This window comes from Hevea brasiliensis, chromosome 4 (assembly GCF_030052815.1).
Source record: "Hevea brasiliensis isolate MT/VB/25A 57/8 chromosome 4, ASM3005281v1, whole genome shotgun sequence".
Taxonomy (NCBI): domain Eukaryota; kingdom Viridiplantae; phylum Streptophyta; class Magnoliopsida; order Malpighiales; family Euphorbiaceae; genus Hevea; species Hevea brasiliensis.
Genome location: NC_079496.1, coordinates 15,703,373 through 15,725,685, shown reverse-complemented (window position 1 = coordinate 15,725,685; position 22,313 = coordinate 15,703,373). Strand labels below are relative to the sequence as shown.

Sequence of the window (22,313 nt, the reverse complement as noted above, 5' to 3'; positions counted from 1 at the left end):
GAATTGAGTTATTGGTGGTTGAGATTTGATGAAGTGCACTATTTGGAAGTGTTTTCTACAGGTCAAAATTTTTTGTTTTTCTCAATTACAGTCGGAACTCTGCCAAAATTTTTACAAAAATTGCAGAAAATAGAATTTGTCAAACATTTTACTTAGTTTTTAAACTTCAGTTAAAATTTTTTAATTCCTACAAAAAATGCTCGCCACCTTCAAGAAGGGCAAAAATTAGTTTTAAAATCTCTTGTAGTGTATTTAATGGGTTATCAGTAGACGAAGTCGGTAATTCATTAAATATACTACAGGATCATGTTATACCTTACAGAGGGGTAAGGTATGACAAAGATTGAGGTAGTTTGGTCATGTGAAGCGTAGACATACTAATGTGCGAATCCGCAAGTATACGGGTCATATCAAGTAATAGAGTGATAAGTCAAGTATCGCTCCTACGAGAATTTACTGTTTAAGTACCAAACTATGAATGAAGTGATTATTTGGGCTAATGATTGATGAAGAAATGGTAAATGTAAATAAGCAAAGTAAATCGATGAATCTAATTAAAATGAGTAAAGAGCAAGCAAATAAATTCTAAATCTAAATGGAATTTAACTAAATTAATAATGTGTAATTTGAATAAAAGTCTAATTATGATAAAAAATAATTCCAGAGTTTGGGGTTTATGCATAAATTAATTGGGATTTGTCTTGGGTATTCAAATTTTAAAGGAAAATAGAGTTTGAAGGTGATTGATTCTAAGTTCCTTTGATATCTTTTTCAAGTAAACCAAAGTGTATTCTAAAATAACTAAATCTACTTTCGTATGATATTTGATTACTTTAAAACCCATTAAGTTTTGTAACCAATCATTAATTCCTCTTAAAACCCTAGTCTATTTCTAAATCTAGGTAATTTTAAGTTTCAATCCTTGATTATCTATCAATGATCTTCACCTTTCGGTCCTTCAATCAAAGATTAACATAATACCCAATGGGTACCAATATTAGGTAAGTAAATCAAGTACACAAGGAAAGAATCAAAACTCATATTTATATAAAATATGGAAATAACTAGTCTAAATCCACAAATTAATCTAAAATATATTTCTTAACTCTGAAATCCAAAAAGTTTACTCACTCAAGTTGGTATTTACAAGTAAAATTGATGGAAAAGTAAACAAAAACATGATAAGGGGACTAAAAATAGAAAAATTCAGGTAGAGGGACCAAAAACTCTGAGTCTTGGAGCTTCCAGATATGGCTGTAACAGCTCTTCTTTTGCAAAATTTATGACGTCCTCTTCCCTTTTTTTTTTTGTTTCTTATTCTTTCCTCCTGTTTCTTATTGTGGCAAAAACTAGAAAATTATGCTTTTATATGGTCCCAAAAGTTGCCCTAAAAATAGATAAAAGCCAAGGAGTATATAGGAAATGAGGTGTAAAAATATCAATGTCAGCAGAGTTATCCACGTTATGGACAGTCTGCTTAGGGTATTGCTTCTTCAGTAACTTTCGGCCTGTGGTTGCACTGTCTGCTTAAGGTTAAGCAGACCTTCAGCAAATCTCAGCAAATTTGAAATAAAATGAGTTTTTCTGCTCATGCTTGACTTCCAGCTTGACCTGTGTTGCACCTTAAGCACTGCTGCTTACCCTAAGCAGGATCTTAAGCAATTCTCGACAGGTTTTGAGATGAAAGCTTGAATGTATAGGATTTAAGTTGTGCTTGACTTGCGGCTTGCCCAAACTTAAGGTTAAGCAATATGACATACTTTGAGCAGCATCGTAAGCAAAGTCTCAAGTAAATTTTGGCTAACTTGATCTTTTAAGGTTTGATTTCTTGAACTTTCTTCCATGCTTAAGAAATTCTAAATTTCTTCAAATCACTTTCTAATACACTCATGGACCCTCAATTTGCTCCAAAAACCTATTAAAAATAACAAAATTATAAAAATCAAATATAAAGTAACTAAAGTTAACAAATAAGCTAAAATAAAGTTAAAAACATAAAATATACTAAAATATAAGAGCAAAATGGATGCAAAACTATCTTAAAATGCCTATATGAAATGAGTGCAACACATACAGAGGTTCCAGTTAGACAAGTAAAACACATTAGGTTAGAGGATAGAAAGAAAAGAAGAGGTTGACCTAAACTGACTTGGAGAAGAGTAGTACAACATGACCTAAAAGCATTACATATTACCGATCGTTTAGAATGGAGAAAGAGAATCCATATAGCCGACCTCAAATTCTTGGAATAAAGGCTGAGTTGAGTTGAGTTGAGTTGAGTTGAGTAGCAAGCAATAAAGAGGGAATTCATCTTCAATTTTGTTAATAAACAAATAATGATATCTACTATAAAAAAACAATAATAAATCATGATATAAAAAGAATTATTATTATTATTGTCAATATATTATAGTTACCTTATATCTGAACATATATATATATATATATATAAATGGGGAGGGGAGGGGGTGGCCAGGCCCTCCCTAGGGATACACCCCTGCGTTTACCTGGAGCTGTGAATTATATATATATATATATATATATATAAATGGGGAGGGGAGGGGAGGGGGTGGCCAGGCCCTCCCTAGGGATACACCCCTGCGTTTACCTGGAGCTGTGAGTTTATGGATTGTCATATTTGATCAATAGATTAATCCCCCATGCCCCCACCCCCCATTACAAATAACAACATTATCATTTGAAACATGCACCTTTTTGTGGTTATTCTCCAAAGCCATGCCAGTTATTGGGCAGTGGCTCTATCAATGTGCTGACTTGTTTCTTTTTATAATCTTTTTCAATTGATAGGCGATGTTTTTTCTGTTGTTGGTCTGATAGCTTTATCTGCTGCAAACATAGTGAAACGTGTATATGCCAATGATTTGTACCCTTATGCAGTGATGAGAGGAAGATTAAGGTATGATGGAGTTCTTTCGTGTAAATAATTAGTAATCTCTTAATTTTTATTTTATTTTATTTTATTTTCATATTGAGAGTCTTGTGTTGTCATTTCATTGGTCTTTAATATGGATGGAAGGAGGTTCATCAATGGTAGCAAGTTGCCATGGGCCATTTGTTTGAGTTAATCCACTTACTGCCTATAGGAAACAGTTGAGCGAAGGTTAGACTAGTTAAATTTATGGTTTATCAGTTGTGCCATTCGCATGTTCTGCTACCATAAAGCAGCCAGTGGGCCAAAATGGCAGTCTTGTTTTGTATATGTGTGCAGCCATGCTTATGTAGAGGAGATTGTCATCATACATGGTCTTGATGGTTTACTGAAACTGCAATAGTTTATCTTGGCAAATTTGGAGAAGTACTGTGCATTCACCTCAAATTCCCAATATTACTGAATTGCTAGTCCTGTATGCTTGTCTCAAAATATCAATGCAAATTTAACAAGGTTGGTATCTTGAATATCTCGGCTTATTTTTCTTTGTTTTGAATAATTATCAATTCACAAATGCTATGCTTTAAACACAAAAATATATTCAGTTAAAAAAAAAACACAAAAATATTGACCTGCTCCATAATTGTGCGAGATCACACACATGTACAAGATTTCAGGCAGAAGCCAAGTGCTTCTGATGTTCCTTTCAAAGCTAGGAAGGAGGCATCACTTGGGTTTTGCACTTTCTCTGCATGGAAAACAAGGATCATATACTTAAGAACAGATCAATTAGCCTCAAGGGAAGTGGCTCATTATTTTCATATTGAAAGTGTCCTTTGTCTGTTACCTATACACATCTCAGAGACATAATTTGCTTTGATGTCTGAGTCCTTATTTTGTACTTTTCCCTTTTTCTTTTGCAGTCCCCAATACAACTAACAGATGAAAACGACCTCTTCATGCATCAAATACAAAAAACTGTACATAAATGCTAGAGAAACCCGAATATTTGATGCACAGATTTGTCATCTTTGGACGGCCGTGATTTATTCCCCCAAAACATTTGCATGCCCATTGATTTTGTCCTTTCAGAAACAGATCTTTCTGCAAGACATGTTGCCCTGACTGGCTGTGTCATATGGAGTTCTTTTTAGGACTAAGTTTTGGGACAAGATGGTCTATGTGGGGTTGATGGGCAAGGGCAAAAATGGCAACAGAAGGCAAAGAGGATAAAAAGAGAGCAAATCTCAGTTCAGATTGAGATCTAAATAATTACATGTATCTGTGTGGTCCTTATTTGTGAATTTTTATTTTGGGGATGGAGAGATGTGATAGGATCTTTGGCTATCTTGTCCAAAAATAGTTAGATCTTTCACAAGTTGTATAAAGCCAAAACTAACAGTTACTTAACTTCAGGTTCCCTTGTGGCAACCTCCAGGAAACCAATGCAAAACAACAATGCTTACCAGCTACCTCATTTCACTTTCTCGTTTATATAACATAACCCTCTTCCTCTTTCTCAATTCTCAGTCAACAAAATACACCTACCCATTAATTGAAATGGGTTTCATTTATAATTTACATATTGAAGCTTGAAATTGCCAAATGACAGGGTGTGAATTGTGAAATTGCGAGTGTGAAAAGTTTCACAGAAAAAAGAGTTTAACTGTATTGAAAAATTCTAGTATGTACTCGAAACATTACAAATAATGTTCCTATAATCCCATAATTATAATTCTAGCACACGATGGTAATCCCGAAATCCCAATGCGTTCCATGCAGGGCACAATCTGCATCCAGAACCCAAGAATCCACCATGTCTGGCTATCCCCCGCAATTCTTACACGTGTCTCCTCACAGGTGCCTACTCTCTCTCCCCTTCCCAGCCGCCTCTTGTCTTCAGTCTTCCCTTCCCACGCTCTCTACTCAAGTATTGGTACTACCAAACTATAACCTTGTGCATATCTACCCCCGCCACCTACACAAGAAACCCCTCAGGTTTGTGGGGCCTATATCTATGCACAGTCCTTAAGAATTCCAAATCGAAAAATCATATCAAATCAATAAAAATTTTATTATATCAAAATTATTTTAATATTTTAATTTAATTTTAATTTTTATTAAAAATCAAACTCAAAATTAAATTTATTCGTATATATTTTTTTTAAATATATTATATTTTTTTAATATAATTATATATATTTATATGTGAATATTTAATTATAAATTAAATATAATATAATATTTTATTTTATATTTTTTTAATAATTTTAATTATAAATATATTAAATAACTTTATAATTTTTAATTATAAATATACTAGTATGCTATATATGTGTTAATTAATAATTATATTTAAATTTTATTTTTAAATATTATATAATTAATAAATAATTAAAATATAAATTATATAATATACTTATATTATTATATTAATTAATATATTTAATTTCTAATTATATATACACTTTATAGTTAGAGATTATATAATTTATAAATAGTTTAAATATATATTGTATGATGTTTTATATATTAATAATTTAATTTAAAATTTAAATATAATATTTTAAAGAAATAAATACATAAAATATTTTAAAAATTAATAATTGAATTGGAATTATACCAAACTGAATTGAAATTAAAGAATCATTTTGAATTTAAATTAAAATAATAAAAAATTAAATTAAAATTTTACTAAAATTTTAATTTAATTTTAATTTTTAATTAAATTTCAAACCGAATTGGACCGCACAATTCTAGTGAGGCAATGTTCATATGTCCCTGGGACCACAAAGCCAAACCATCGATGTATTGGTCATTGGTCTGTGGGCTTCATCAAAACTCAAAAGCCCAGAGTCTTACGTGGCCAGAAATGATTGGCTATATTGAGTTCGGAGGACCGCGGAGTCCGTACACCCTACTAATAGTACATTGGTTTGTACGGTGATATACAAATTACTGAATTGAGATTAAAAAAAATACTGAATTGAGAGATAAAAAAAAATTATTTTGAAAAAAATAATTTTTTAAATATTATTAAAAATGATTTAATTATTTTAAATATTTTTTAGATATCATTAAATTTTTCTTTTAAATGTTTTGAAAAAATAATTTTATTATTAATATCTTTCTTATAGAAGCATGTTTCAACCTATGTAGTACGGAAATAAAAGTGCAGACACGAAAAAATATAAAAATAAATATGAAAAAACAGCATTTTAAAAAATACAAAAAACAAAAACGTGGAGAAAATATACAATATAAAAAATTTAAAGACACACACACATACACACACACACATATATATATATATATATATATATATATATCAAAATAATGAAAGATGTTCAATAATAAATAAATTACAAATCAATATTCAAATTTAATTGTAAAGATACATATTTAGAAGTTTTATATTTATAAGGAAAAATATAAACTACAACACATTCAAATGTTTAAAAAAGAAAAGATTATAAAATTTATGACATTTCTTCTATTTCACTGTCTTTCTCCTTCTTTATAATTGTAGTTAATTTTCATAAAAAAAATAGATTCTAACCCTAGTTCATGCAATGAAAAGTTAGCAAATTCAAGAACTCCCGCATTTTCCATACTCTCAAATTGATTACCACCAACATCACATAATTTTGTCTTCTCATCATAATATTGAGAGGAGTTTCTCGACAAAAGATGAAGATTATTATGAATAAAAATCAAGTCTTCTGCATATTTTGGAGTTAATTTATTTCTTCTACATGAATGAATGAAGGAACAAGTACTCCAATTTTTTTCACAATAAGAGGGGGAAGTAGGTTGTCCAAGCACTTTAAAAGCCAACCTTTGAAGTGAATGTACATTGGAACCAAAACATGCCCACCACTTCTTAAGATCTGTAGCATAGATACTTCCAATAGAATCAAGATTTACAAAAGGCCCACTTTTCAAAGAAAAATTTGCAAATTCATCATTAGCTCGGATTCGCTCATCTTCATTAGAAAAAATCCTTTTAAAGCATTTAATTCTTTCAATTGATACTTCTTCATTCATATAAGGAGGCACTCTACATTCTCCCTTTTAAAGCCATTTTCACTGTAAAATCTTCAAAAAAAAAGAAAATAAATTTAGGAAATAAAAAAAATTTATAGCAAGAAGATAAGTATGTAACTTAGAAATTTACCTTGAATTTAATAAATGAGCCAAACATTGAAAGGGAGTGTTGCTCTTTGCCCAATGATCAATAAGAATTCGATGAACGACATAATAGAAAGGAAAAAAACCCATCTGCTTACTTTCCTTCATGATTAAAAATAACATTCATCACCTTTTCAATTATAGAATCCCACAACTCATAAACCAAATGAAGGCATGGTTTGTATGTGTCACAAACTCAAATCATGTCATAAATGGACGAGTAAAAGCAAAGATGTAATTAACCTTTTTCCACTAATCCTCATTCACCACTTTATTACAAACAAATCTAGCTTTGCCTTGGTCATCTTCTTGGTATTGTGCTCATTAATCACTCATAATTATTGCTTCTAAAGCATGCCTATGAGTTTAAATATTTTAAGCATCACAACAATAAAAGCAAAATGAGTGTCAGCAAATGAAAAGCAATTTCAAAGGGCTAAACCGATTGTAAATTGCAAGCCTCATGAAATGATTCATTATAAAATTCTTGATTTGCAAAGCATCCTCATGGATTTCAGTGATCCAATGACACATATCATAAGTTTCTTGATTAGTTTCTAAATTTTTTACCGCACGTATATTCTTCAAAGCAAAATTAAGAGTGTGTACAACACAAGGAGTCCAATAAATATGTGAAAATATTCCCCAATGATTTCTCCAGTACTCTTATAATTCGAAGCATTATCAGTAATAACTTGTACTACTTTTTGATGACCCACTTCATCAATTACTTCCTTTAGCAAATTAACAATAAATTGCTTATCTTTCACTTCACTAGAACAATCTACAGATTTTATAAACATGGGGCCAGACTCAGAAACAACCATAAAATTAATCAAAAGCCTCCTCTGGGGATCACTCCATCCATCACTCATAATACTAACACTTTTTTCTAACCAAGTGCTTTTAATTGATTCAAGCAACTTCTCTACATTTTTTTTTCTTGCTAAAGTAATGTGGTTCTTAATTTGTTATAACCAAGTGGCACATAATCAACCAAAGCATGATTAGCAGGCAAAGGAATAAGAACTCACATAATAAGGGTTTCTAGCAAAATTAAAAGGTAGACCACAGTGTAGAACATTCTAGCAATCTCTGCATCTAATTGAGCTCTAGTTTGTAAGTCAAAAACTCTACTAAGAGGAGAATCATTAACTCTTCTTTTCTTTAAAGTTGTTAAAATACTTCGTTCAGTTATATTCAATGAAGGAATAAAAGTTATACTAGTAAGCAAAGGAACTTGTCTAGATTGTTAATTGGTAATTCTGTTTGTTGCCTCATCCTTCTGTTTCCTCATTTCAGAAATACTATCATTCCTTACTTTTTTACACACACCAATCCCTTTTCCAGTGATTTTCAATAATTAAATGAGCCCTCACTCTAGTATAAGTCTCTTACTTTTGTTATCCACAAAAATTATATATCCATTTACAATTGCCCCCTCCTTCTCTAGTTTTCTCAAGTTTAGTCTCATATCTTCACAAAGGATTAAATTCTTCCTCCCTAGTTTTTGAAGAAGTGGCACTAATGTTATTAGCTTAAGTAGAATTAGAATTCGAAGAATCCATTTAAATATTTTCCTATCAAAAAAACAAAAAGAAAATGCAATTTCATAAAATTTGCAAATTATTCAAACAAATTATATACTAAAGATTAAAGCACAATGTAAATTATATATTAAAAGATTAAAGAATTAAATAATAGAATTGAATAAATTGACTATAAAAATTATTATGAACAATTTTAATATATAATATAACAATACATAAAATAAATTGAATTAAACAAAAAAATTTTAATATATAATATAACGATACATAAAACAAATTGAATTAAACAAATTATATATAAATTATTAAAAATATATAATATATTAATAGAAAATACAAATTTTGAATGTTGGAATTTTTTTTATTTATCATTAATTAGAATTTAAACTTGAAATTTTATAATTTTAAAATTAACTTTAAAAATATATTTACATTTGTCCTTGATTTCCCTTAAAACTTTGATTGCAAAAATTTGGCAAATCTTGAAAATTTTTAGTGAGTTTGAGAGGAATTTTTTTATCTTCCTTTTTTTAAAAAAATATATTTATGACAACTCTTTAAATTTGGTTTGAGAAAAATCTAATTATGGAATATACATTTAGAGAAAAAATTGACATTAAATGTGATAAATTTGTGATTAATTAATGGAATAAAATTGTGATTAATTAATGGAAGTTTCTTGATAAAATTGTTTTGCAAAGAAATTAAAAAAGGAAAATAATAAATTAAATGATAACTATAATAATAATAAATTAATCAAACAATCCATATATAAAACCTAAATACCTAATTGCAATCGGGAATGAGAAAGGAGAGCGAGAAAAACCGATTGATAGAGCAGAGCAGAGGATGGATAGGGTAGATCAGAGAGAAAATGAGATGTATGGGCAAATTAAAGAGAAAGAGAGATAGAGATTGCAAAGAAAAGAAAGGGAGATGCGATCCTTACCTGCGATGACGGATGTTGTTACTGCCGTTAAAGGTTTGATCCTCTCTTCCTCCCCTCTTTCTTCTTCTTTTTCTTCTTCTTCTTCTTCTTCTTTTGTTGATGTTGATTGTTAATGTGAAGTGGCCTGAATTTGTTGAGATCTATTTGTGATTTTAACCTACTTAATTTTTTTTTTCAATTTTCTTTAAAGAAACACGTTTCCATGGTTGGAAACACATTTTCTATTTTCAATATTTTCGGAAATGGCTCAAAAATGTTTCCTAGCCGTGTCATGTTGTTTCCGATGGGGAAACATTTTCAACACTAGAAAATGTGACCTAGTGCCATTTCCGTACTTCATAGCTTTCAACAATAGTTGGTTTAGTCATGCAGTTTGAATTTTTGTAAGGATTTACACTTGGCATGTTATCAACGATTTCTACTTATTTAACACAGATACCAAAGTTCCTACCTTTGGAGAATATTTTCTTAGTAACATATTCCCCGAAAAATTTTACAAAAATTTAATTCAATTAAATTTTTTTATTAATTCTTATATTTAAAAAGAATAAAATAATTTATTTTTTTAATTTAAAAATTTTTCATTTAAAAAAATAAAATTTTAAATTCATTTCTTATAGATAATTTATTCTAAATAAACTAATTTTTCCTTCAATTATATATATATATATATATATATATATATATATATATATATATATATATATATATATATTCTATTTATACAGATACAAATACATAACAAATTATACAGTGCACCGAACATTCATAAAAAAAAATGAATTGGAGCTTAAATTTAAGAGGTAGGGTCCACACCATTGCACTATTGGGCATTCTACTTCTTATCTTAATACTATTATTAACAACTAGAGATGATGCAATGAGGCACACGAAATTTGGCATTCAATCTTAATTAGGGTCAGAAAAAGGTGTTAGAATTGGGCAAATGAATGGTGTTAATACATGGTTGTATGATAGTTTCGGGGGGCAGGCAGTGCATGTGGTGGTGGCTGTGAAAGGATTCTGTGGAGGTTGATGATAACTATATATGTGTTGCTGAATGGTGATCATTTCCATCACAAGATTGCTTTCTAGGGATTGCAGTTTAACTTTCTGTTCTGTGATTGGCTTCATGCATAAGTTTTCACATATTCCTTCTTTAGCTTTTTACAAGTGGGAAATTTTAGATATATATATATATATATATATATATATATATATATATATATATATATACCCGATGCAATATTTTCTTACTTTAAAAAATATGAATTTTTTATAAATTTATAAATATGGGATGAACTAGTGATTGGATCAATGGTGTGAAATTAATCATCAGACAAATTTTATCTATCTGCAAGGTTAGAGATTCTAATTCTGAAATAGTCACTATTGGTAGGACACTTTACTTGTGTTAGAATACAGCTATCAATTTGTACACTGACCCAATATTATGGGTCTTAGTTTAGTCTTTAATCTAGACATTATTTCTGTTACTAACTTTTTTTTGTTTTTTTTACTCACTTATACTTGTATATATAGACTCGTAACCCATAGAAAAGAGATATACAAAAAAAAAAAATATACGTGCTTTCATTTCCATCATTACTTTATTTATTATGGTATCAGAGCTTTACTGTTAGGCCATAACAGATGTATTTGCTTGTAAATTTTATACTCCAGATGTTCATGCCTATGCGTGAGAAGGTGTGTTGTCCCACATTGATTTGGGATAAAATATTTAAATTATATATAAGATTTAGGTAAACATTCTTTCTTTGAATAAACTTTTATGGTGGAGTTAGATTTGATTGATTTTTTTAATCACAATTTTGAATACTACTTTTAACCCAAACATAATAAACTACATATTTAAAATGAAAAAAAATAAAATTATACATACACTGAGTATACTAAATAAAACCTTTTTACAAGTACTTCTTCCTTAAATTAATGGAATTGTTCACTTTACTAGTTGGTTAATTTTTAAATTATAGTTTTTTTTTTAAAATAAGGTTAGAGCAAATAATACATGAAAAAAAATATACTTTTTATACTTTTTTTTTTATGATTTGCATATATTTTACTTACAATCCTCAATGCTAATTAATAAAAAAAATTTATATTATAATATTTTTTGATGTAGCAAAAAAGCATTGCATAATAAATGAAACACTAATAAGTTCTTATTACTTTAAAATTTGGTATTGTTATATAATAAATATGACGAATAGAATAATAAACATTATTAATATTATGTGAGGAGTACACACTTAAAATAGCTGGATATACTATTTCACATTTGAACCTTATTCAAAAAAATTTCGTGACACTCTAAATTTTTAAAATATTCTATGACACACCTCAATTTTTATAAAATATTGACCAAAAAAAAAATCTCTTATAAAGTAAAATTAAGATATATTGTGGTTATCAAATTAAAGAGTATAAATACAAATTACTCTGATTTGATGATTTACTGACTAAGATTTGAAGTATATCTTAATTATACTTTTATAGGAATTGAAATATATCATGAGACGTTTACAAGATTTGAGTCATAAGATATTTTAAAAATTCAAAGTGTCATGAAAGTTTATTTATTTATTTTTTAAGTTTAAGAGTAAACTTATGTATTCAGTCATTAAAAATTATTTAAAAATTAGATGATTTAATTTTAATGTGTAAAAATAATCTTATAATAAATATATAATTTTTTATTTGAAAAAGTAAATATAAAAATTGAATTAGTTCAAAGAATATATATATATATATATATATATATATATATATATATATATATATATATATATATATATATATTACCATGTTAGAATGCACCACATGGACTCAGCTTTTCGATGTTTCCAAATGTGAAGAAGGAATCATTGCAACCATAGCTATACCATGCAAAGCCACATATTCATGACCAAATCTTACTCTCTATGATTCCCAAAAACACTCCCTATTCTTTTTAATGCTTCATCTCCAAACACTACCTTATCATCATCACATCTCCACCATTCAAAGTCTCAGTATCAACCAGCTTCTTTAATTTATTTGCCCATCCTTTTTCACATTGGCCAAAATATCTGGATAAATTCACAAAATTAAAGAAAAAAATCATATTTTATTAATTTTCCCATTTGGGACAAAGCTGACACTGGGCTTGAATACAAACCTGCTTTCTTGTTTTCACATCTTCCCCACAGGATAATTCCCCTATATCACTATTCCTCCGACGGTGCCTGGTACAATTGGCTAACTTGCCTCATATCTTAACGCGTTTCACTGGGTCCATGCGATAAACAAATTTGCTCTTTTAAGGCCGTGCACTGCAGTCTTCGGTGCACACTTCACTGTAACATGGGGCGTGAAGTACAGGAGCTGTATGTGAGAATTGGGTTATTCTACCGGCATTTTTGTGTTGAAAAGCAAAGGAGCTATTTCCAGGATATTTTTTACTGTTTCCAGGGAGTCTCTCCCCTGATGGAGCAGCAAATGTCACTGTCCATAGTATATCTGGAAATAGCAAATCATCAGTGACTGAACCATGCCCTTTTGGCGTTTCAGCCTTCATAATTGGTGCTTCTGCTAGCTAAACCTCCTCCTCCTCTCTCTATACATATATATATATATATATATATATATATATATATATAGACACAGAGAGATGAGTACAAAGCACCATTTGTCTCTCAATATCTGAAAAATTAAAGTTCCGTTTCAAAACAAACTCTCTGTGTCTCTTTCTCTCCGAAAGAAACAGTCCAGACTTTAATGGCTGCTCCACTTCCATTCTTCCTCATGGAGCAAACCCAAGGACCCTCCAAAATCCATATTGAATCAGGTTCTTCGAAAACTGAACCCACAAGGAACCGCGGCAGTAAGCCCAGCAAAGGTCCACCAGCTCGCAAGAAGCAACCTCAAAGAGGTATGGGCGTAGCTCAACTGGAGCGCCTAAGGTGCCAAGAAATGAAGAAGACGACAGGAACTAATCAACTCGAGTCTTGTAATCTTCAACCAGCTAACTCTCTTTTACCTGACCTGATTAACAGTGTTCCGATTCAATATGGCTCAGTAAGCTATGGTGTACCCATGTTTAGTGGTGGTAGGTTTTTGGCTTTTGACCAGGGTTTGCTGGTTAAGCGGATTGAGAATGGTGGGATTGCCGAGTTGAATGGTAGTCCTGGTTTGGGTCAGTTTTTGGTTAATCCGTACGTTTTTGGAGCACCAGATATGAGGGTTCGTGTTGGGACTACTGCCGCTGTGTTTGAGACCTCGAAAGAGCTCTCTTCAATGCCAAAGATGATGCAGCATTATGAGCACACTCCCTCTGATGTCTGCGTCAAGGTTTTTCTTTGAGGCTTTTTTTTTCCATTGGGTTGGGGAAGCATTCAAAAAAATTAGTCTTTCTGTTTGTTTCCTGAGAAATAACTATATGAAAAGAGAAAGGGAAGGGTAAAACAAGAGTTTGTGTTAGTTAAGCCTCAAACTTAACTATGCCATATACACAGTTATATTCTCGATTGAGTCTGAGAGATCTTTGTTCTTCCAGATTTTTAAATATCTTTTCCAATCCTTATTACGTCTATTTGCTCTTTTTCTGTGATTTTTTTTTGGATATAATTAATCTTATCTGTCAGATTCCTCTGTTGCCTGCTTAATGCTTTACAGTTCAGTGGCTTCTGTTTGGCTTCCAAGAAAGTGGGGAAAGGATAAGAAAATAAGAGTTTTATGTTTTTTATTCTTCTTTCTGAATAGATTTCAACCAAAGTTAACCACTTGGGTGGCTTTCCGTCCAAGACCAGTCCTTGAGGGTTTCTTTTTTTCCTTTCACATCCCTAATAAAAGCTACAGCCTTCTCACAAAAAAAAAAAGAAAAAAAGCTAAACCATTTCTTGTTATGTCTATTATTTCCTCTTTAATGTTTGTGTATGTATAGATTTTATCGTTGTATTTTGTTATTCATTGCTAATGGAAGTCAACATTTGTTGCAGAAGAAGAGATTCAATGGGGAGAATATAGGATATCATAATGGAAGGAGAGAAAAGTTTGCAGAGATATCAGCAATCAATGGTTCTGATTTTCTAGGATTAAATCTTGAAAATCAGATCGACCTTAATGATCAAATGGGTGGATTTAGTGCCAGAGCTGCAAGAAGTGCTTTCGACGCCAATCACAATCTAAGCGAAGTAGATATAATACATAGTCAAAGCAATTAATTTTCAATTTCTTTGTGACTTTCACAGACCTGATGAATGTTAATTTGTTTGGTTTGTGGGTCTTGCAGGGTGTAGAGTTAGTGGCAATCCACAGGAAGGGAAACACAACGGGTGGAACTGTTTTCATGGAATATGAGTTTTTCCCAGGAGAAAAAAGTGGTAAAAGCAGCACTTGTTCCAAGGAAATGGAATTTCCTGCAGAAGCGTCAGTTGCCGTAGTGGAAGGTGGTGAAGCTTCATGTGTTACGACTTCTGATTACAGTGGTTCCAGTAGTGCATCTAATGCTGCTTCTAATTCTGTTGATTTGTCCCTCAAGCTTTCATGTTAGAGACAAAGGGTAACTTCTGTTTTGGTTTTGGTGCTTTTGGATATCTGTGTGTATGTTTGATTCCCATACCTCATGAATCCAAACCCTTTTCGTTTCCATTTGTTCTTGAACTGATACACCTACCAAAGAGGTGCACTACATACCCTTTCTCTCTCTCCCTCTCTCTCCAAGATTGTCAGAACTGCTTAGCTTTCTTTATGGTCTTACCATTGTTTCTCCAGACTTGCTGTGGGATCAAGTTCATCTGCAGTTCATCCGCATTTATTAGGATAATGCAAATAATTATGTAATTTTATTATAAAAAATTAAATATTTTTACAATAGTCCTCTTTAATTGATTTTCATAATCAATGTTTTCGCATTGATTAAGCAAAGACAATATTAAAAAGTTGTTTTTTGTTGGATTTAATTTTTGGATTCGTAATTATCCTTTTTAATAATGCATTTTTCAAGTATCGAACCTAAATGTTCTAAATTGTTAGAAACATTTCAAACCGTATTAATTGTAAATCAACTTGATCCTATAGCATTATATGATCTATATCCTACTCTTCTAAATCTCCATTCATTAATCACTTCTATCAGCATGAAATTGTGATTGCAAAGTTCCAACATTTTTTTTTATGTCTTTATACATAGAAGTGCTATGAAAATTTAATTTTTGCTAGAAAACATGCAAACGCAATATGAAGAAAAAGAATAATTTTTATGTAAGATGTATTATATATTTATTAATTACTTCCATGATAGAAGGAGCTTTTAAGCTTTTGCTGTGTGAAGCTGAAAACCCTAGCAAATCTCTCTCTCACTTAATTTTGGGTAGAAATAAAAAGGGAAAGGGATTTCTGATTTCTGTTAAAGAAGAAGTTTGCATGTTTGAAGTGCTGAATCACAATAACAGCATCTCTGTATACTGTTTATGGGTGTCAAGAAAACCTTTAAGGGGTGCTTTAAAGAAGGTGAAAAAGATATATAAAAAGCAAGGCCTTAAAGACAAGTTAAAATATGTAACCTTTTCTTTCTTAACAGACACACTGGCCAGTGATCAGCGGCTGCTAGCGCTAGCTAGTGATGAGCTCAGTATATATATATATATATATATATATATATCCTGCAGGCTACACCACGCTATGACACAAACTAGAACTAATTATCTGCAATAAGCCAATAACTATGCACATATGTAGATTGCAGAGGCCAGAGAGAAACTGACTGTCTTTGTTAGTCTCTGAATGGTATATGATTAGAATAAGGTTGTGGAAGTGGAAGCATTTTCTAAGTTCCTTTTTTATTGGTGGGCTGGCTGCTGATCAGCGATCAGCCCCTAAGATCTGCTTGTCTTACTTGTTATCAGCTTTATTAATCTCTCTCTCTCTCTCTCTCATTATTCCATCTATGCATCCTGTCATTTTATATTTGGCAGTAATCCTCCTTCAACCTTTGTCTATCTTTACCTATCCCTTCGTAACTTTGCATGGGTGATGAACTTCTAGCTCTTCTAGAGGTTACTGTCAAAGTTTCAACTATACCCTATACCCTAAATTATTTTAGACCTACTTGACTGATAAGTTAATTATTAGATATGCGAGGTGTACTAAAAAATAATACCCTATCTCTTACAGAAAAGTGAATTATTTATATAATATAAAATGTAGGTCTCACATAATTATAATGCACTTAAGAATTTCTCAGTCTGACAGAAATCTCACAATAACTGAAATTATTAAAGTTATGTTCTATATTACTAAACTAACACTTAATTTATGTATGTCCCTAATAAGTAGTTTTTGGGTAGACGAAGATTCCTCATGTTCAACCCTTTATTTTTCTGTTACTGTTTGTTAATCTTCGTCCTTTTCATAAACCAAAATAAAGTAGCAAAAAATTTGCAATGCGTGAACGGCAGGATTCGGACCTGCGCGGGCAGAGCCCACATGATTTCTAGTCATGCCCGATAACCACTCCGGCACGTCCACTCGCAGAGGATTTGTACCTTAAGTATCTTTAATGATTCAATTATACATAAATAAAAAAATTAAAAAATTAAAAATAAAATATAAACAAAATAAAACCAAAAGTTTTATTGAATTTCAATTCCCAAAGCATCGCAACAAGCGTTTTACTTGTTTAAAAATTTTGTTACGTATGAAGATTACTGTTAATAATACACCAAAGTTAAGGCCCAGGCCTAGGCCCAAGACCAACCCAAAACAAAACCAAGCTTTATTTATTCCCCATCATTTTCAAAGGTTTCTCTGTCTAATATACCTTCCTCTCGTGTCCTACCCACCAAAATTGTCTTCATTTCTCTGCAATTGCAATCATCACTTACTTCATCCTTAGCTTTCCTTCCAAACAATGAATCCTCAACAAAACCCTGTAGATCCTGACCACCCTCAACTCCCCACCATCAAGATCCACCACCCCTCCTCCCCTCGCCACCCCCACCCCCACCATCCCGGCGCTACCCCTACCCCCACCGCCGGCGCTCGCCGCAAGATTGGCGTGGCCGTCGACCTTTCCGACGAGAGTGCCTATGCCGTCCGCTGGGCTGTCCATCACTATATCCGTCCAGGGGATGCTGTCATCCTCCTACATGTCAGCCCCACCTCCGTCCTTTTCGGTGCTGACTGGGGTCCACTTCCCCTCCCTAGCCCCACGCAAACCCCTACCTATTCCTCACAGCCTGACTTCAATAAAGACAATTCAAATTCATCTCATGAAGGGCACGGCAATGACAATAGCCAAAAACAGCAGCAGCTCGAGGATGATTTCGACGCCTTTGCGGCGTCCAAAGCGGGGGATCTCGCGAAGCCGCTGAGGGAAGCACAGATCCCTTATAAGATCCACATTGTAAAGGACCATGACATGAAGGAGAGACTGTGTTTGGAGGTGGAGAGGTTAGGGTTGAGTGCAGTGATTATGGGGAGCAGAGGGTTTGGAGCAGCCAAACGAGGAAGCGATGGGAGGTTGGGTAGTGTGAGTGATTACTGTGTGCATCATTGCGTGTGTCCGGTGGTGGTGGTTAGATATCCAGATGATAAGGAAGCTGGTGGAAATGGTGAAGGCGAGGCCGTAGTTAATGTTAACGTCCCTATTGAGGAGGAAGACGAGGAGGACGCCAATCGCAAAGGTTAGATTTTTGCTCGTTGTTAAATGTTAATGGTTTTGATTTTGTGTTTGCATTATATTCTAGGTTCGCCATTAAACCTTGTGATCATGGTTGACAGTCTTGCTACTTTCTTTGGCTTGAACTTGGGTTTGTTACATGATTGTTTAAGGTTTTATTTTTTCAGTTTTTTTTGGATGGTTGGATTGCTTATTGGTGTGTGGATGTTTTGATAAGGCTTTTGAAGATGACGAATGTCTTAAGTGATGGAGAGTGCTTTGTTATGAATTATAAGAATCGTGCATCCAGTTGACATAATTAGATAATTATGCTAATTATCACAACAAACTTGGTTTTCTTGAGGTTCTGCTTATGGTAATGAGCATGGTTATCCCTATTAAAACATACACGTCATGCTAAAATGAGGATTATTATCCGAGGTGGTCTAATTGTATTGGCATGACATTTAAGAGCGATGTAGATTTTTTTTTTTTTTTTTTTTTTTTAATTTTGAAGAGAGCAATGTAGATGAAACATGATATTATTGTTGTTCATTCCTAGATCTTTTCTTAGAGGTTGGAGTTGTCTATTTCTCCATCAAAACAATTACTGGATATTGACAAGTTCTTTAGGAGAGGACACTTATCTTTTTAATTTTTATTATAGGTAACATTGTTGGTCGTGTTAATTGATTCTGCATGGAGAAGTGGGAAAATTTTTCCTCATAATTGGTGGAAAGTGCATATTTATGCCCTAATAGAAAACTAATGAAAGGAGTTTGAATAAATTGATCAAGAAAAGTTGGACAAACACTCAAAGTGCTTCGTTGGATGGTAGTCTTTGGTATGGGTTTATGCTGGGCTTGATCATGTAAAACGTGAAATACTTGAGCATGAAATGAGCCTCATCTTTTCCTTTTTTGTGGTTAATTACTTATATGCCATAGTTATCCCATTTGTTCAGTGAACCTTATGGAGAGAAATGAATCTTATATTTTTGACGACTGACAATAAGAGTACTAGATCTGTGTTACTTAGCTACCACACCATAAACATTATGTTGCTGTGAATAGTTTTCTTTCTTCCACCTCCCTTTCTCTCTTTTCACGTCAGCAAATAGATTAAATTTTAACTGTCGCAGACCTGATTATCTTTCAATGCATTTGGAACTGTAACTGAACCCTTTTGTATACAAGTGAGTAGAAGCAAATTTGCACTTTGTCATTACTGGTTGAAATATTCTTAATGGTGCTGTGGTGTTGCTCCTAAGAGTAACAGAGGGGTGTCCTTGGGGGATATCTAACCAGATTGGGGAGTTTTATTCTATTCCGTTCATCTTCTCTTTTTCTTCTTCTTCCTTTTTTTTTTTTTTTTTTTGGGAGTATCACTATTGATACTTAGACCATGATGTCAATCAAGAGTTTCTGGGTCCTGTTTAGTTATTAAACACGCATTCAACATCAGCATGTGATATGAGGCATTTGCATTTGAGACTTGGAATATTTGTCTAACTGGGCAGGCAGCTAGCTGGTTAACTAGTGAAGGAATTCTATGTGGATAGGTCATAGATGATAAAAGGTGAGGCCAATTTGTTGAAACAAGTAATGTGTGGAACATCTTCAAGGATTTCATATGTTAGTGTGTTATATTAACTGAGCATTAAATAGTGGTTTTACTGGAATGTGAAATGCAATAGAATATGCTGTCAGGTGGGTAGTAGTACAAGTTCTTCTAAAATTTATCTTGTTCATTGTGATCCAGTGAGATTGATTTCATTTTTTTATTTTTTGTTCATTAGGGGTTTTTAAAAATTTGTTTGTCTTGCTGTAGGATAGACGTAGGATAAAGGGTAGTTTTATTTGGCACTTTTGTCTGATTTTTAAAGTTGGCATCTGTGGTGTAATTCCCTAACTGCTTTGTTGGAGAGTATGTTTACCGCTGTTGCAACTATTGTTAATTGATGCATTTAAAAAAGTATACCTGCAATCTCTCTAGAAGTGCTCAGTCTCTATTATTCCCCTTTTATCTAATACTGTTGCGTATTGAGTTCACTGTGATCCCCATGCTTGTCAACTCTGGTAAAAAGGAGATAAAACTGTCATATGATGTGTTGACTGTTCTTGTCTCCATGATTGTAATATTGTTGTTTGATGGTGTGCTATATGTGGCACAGACTCGAGAAAGGCAAATACTATTTTGCCCTTTGCCTTGTCTCTTATAAATAATATAACTTTTATTTATGTAAAATAAGGTCATTGGCATCTAATTTTGTCCAAAATCCAAATCCTTGTCGGAGATGCTGCCTCGGCATTCCTTTTGGAATATTTTTTGAAACCTATCTTAAGAGGCCTGCACCACTCTCTTTCCCGCAAACAAAACCAGAGATTCTGAGGAGAGACAAACAAAACTAAGTCCCGTGAAAATGAAAAACCCGATGCGAAGGCTTGGCATTCATATTTATATACATTTGCATGGTAAATGACGTCAATATTTTCTTATTTGACAGGTGCATAGACTGAGCTTTGGAATCCATGGCTAGCTCCTCTTCATAGCAGGTAAGCTGGCTGATTCTTAAAATCTCAATTTCGGTGGTTCTTAAAAATCCTTTTCCCCACACATTTGAATGTGCAGTGGTGTTCCACTTGTTATTTTCTTTTCCATTTTGATAACTTTGTACTATTCATGCTTTTGGAAAGGATATTTTCTCACCCATCCAGCACAAACATGAAATTGTTTGTATCTAATGCATTTTTTTCCCTGATTGATTGTGCCAACATTTTGTAATTGTCATGTAGATCCAATTATGCATCAGCAGAGATTAGGTGTGGCATGCTAAGAGAGACATGGCGTTGTTTTGTTGGACCATCTGCAAAATAGAAATACTTCTTTTGCTTCTCTCTTGTCATCGGTTCCCATGTATGAAAAATAGAGAGAGACTTGTGGTGATATAAGTATGGCTAATGAATGTAAGGTTTTCAGATTATCTGCTAGTCCTTTAGAAACATGTTTTTGCTGGATTGTTATGTACATTTTTCTCTTGAAGATTGAATCTCTACGAGTTTATTTGTGCCGTTTTTTCAAATCTGCTCAACCATTACTACCCTCTTTTTTTTTTTTTTCAAATAATAATAATAAAGGTAGGCCATTGCTGTTTGGGTGTTGGGTTTTGGAATGGCATGTGATAGTCGTTTAAACCCATGTAAAGGATCAAGTCATGTATATTTTGAAAATGAAGGAATTAAATAATTAATTTTAACATAATTGAAATATAAAAAGTAATTATATTCTTAATAATTATGTTCTAAGAAGGAAAAACAAGCAATTTAATAATTTCATTCTGTTGTCTTCGAAGGAAGTTTTTGAAATTTAAAAATTTGATCATGTTTTAAAACTCGTTTCATTTTGAGTAATGTTTTAAAAAAGTTTTTGTCTCATTTTATTTATTTTTAAAAAAATTACGAAAGTATTAATTTTTTTCTGATTTTATTTTTTTTTCTAATTTTATTTTTTTATATATCTTTTTTCATTCAATTATTTTCTTTATTTTTTTTATAAAAACTTTAAAAAGGGTGTATTATGCAAAATATTCTCGCAAATTTAAATACTAAAGTAGTTAAGACTTTTAAATCGGAAGAATTAAATTGTATATTATTTTATAACTTTTCATAGTTCTAACAATTTCTTTCACAATATTTTGATGAACAATTAATTATGTATATTAAATTTTCTTGTCTCAAACTAATTCGTGTTAATGTCAGTAATTTTAAAAAATTATTATATTTAATAATATTCAAATTTATGAAAATATTATTTAAGGTTTAAAAAAAATTCAAAAGAATTAACCCCTTATGTGTTATATAAGCTTTTTTTTTTCTGATTTTTCAGTATCTGAAAAAATAAAATAATGTTCAATGTAAGGGTACTCAATTTTTTGTCAAAAATGCCAATTTATTAAGTCTTAAACACAAAAAAAAAAAAAAGACACGTAAAGGATTACAATTAAAAGAGTCGTTATAGAGTATGTTTTGAGCAATGGAATGAGTTGCCCTGTTACATTCTCTATGTACAAAG

General features: G+C 31.8%; 2 protein-coding genes and 1 non-coding gene across 4 annotated transcripts; 2 read left to right on the top strand and 1 right to left on the bottom strand.

Moving 5' to 3' along the window:
- Window positions 1-13,260: 13,260 nt before the first annotated feature.
- LOC131179534 (uncharacterized) lies at window positions 13,261-15,543 on the top strand. The gene is made up of 3 exons (XM_058146411.1): window positions 13,261-13,933; window positions 14,581-14,775; window positions 14,874-15,543. Exons 1-3 carry the CDS (start codon window positions 13,361-13,363, stop codon window positions 15,132-15,134), a joined length of 1,029 nt encoding a protein of 342 aa, XP_058002394.1. The 5' UTR covers window positions 13,261-13,360; the 3' UTR covers window positions 15,135-15,543.
- A 1,485-nt stretch (window positions 15,544-17,028) lies between these two features.
- Window positions 17,029-17,110, bottom strand: TRNAS-AGA (transfer RNA serine (anticodon AGA)). Its single transcript has one exon. It is a non-coding gene; the product is annotated as a tRNA-Ser (tRNA).
- A 275-nt stretch (window positions 17,111-17,385) lies between these two features.
- Window positions 17,386-21,225, top strand: LOC131179233 (universal stress protein PHOS32-like). Of its 2 annotated transcripts, XM_058145425.1 has the most exons (3): window positions 17,387-18,267; window positions 20,749-20,797; window positions 21,038-21,225. In XM_058145425.1, exons 1-2 carry the CDS (start codon window positions 17,493-17,495, stop codon window positions 20,754-20,756), a joined length of 783 nt encoding a protein of 260 aa, XP_058001408.1. In that variant the 5' UTR covers window positions 17,387-17,492; the 3' UTR covers window positions 20,757-20,797; window positions 21,038-21,225. The 2 variants fall into 2 exon arrangements, with proteins under 2 accessions (XP_058001407.1, XP_058001408.1); XM_058145424.1 differs by lacking the exons at window positions 20,749-20,797; window positions 21,038-21,225 and adding an exon at window positions 18,910-20,742 and having other exon boundaries at window positions 17,386-18,267.
- Window positions 21,226-22,313: the final 1,088 nt, after the last annotated feature.

What these genes read in the sequence shown, in the direction of transcription:
- LOC131179534 (XM_058146411.1), top strand. Translation starts at nt 13,361, where the DNA reads ATGGCTGCTCCACTTCCATTCTTCCTCATGGAGCAAACCCAAGGACCC. An exon ending in CCTCTGATGTCTGCGTCAAG is followed by an intron (nt 13,934 to 14,580) that starts GTTTTTCTTTGA and finishes CATTTGTTGCAG; the next exon opens with AAGAAGAGATTCAATGGGGA. An exon ending in CCAATCACAATCTAAGCGAA is followed by an intron (nt 14,776 to 14,873) that starts GTAGATATAATA and finishes TGGGTCTTGCAG; the next exon opens with GGTGTAGAGTTAGTGGCAAT.
- LOC131179233 (XM_058145424.1), top strand. Translation starts at nt 17,493, where the DNA reads ATGAATCCTCAACAAAACCCTGTAGATCCTGACCACCCTCAACTCCCC. An exon ending in GGAGGACGCCAATCGCAAAG is followed by an intron (nt 18,268 to 18,909) that starts GTTAGATTTTTG and finishes TTTTTATTATAG; the next exon opens with GTAACATTGTTGGTCGTGTT.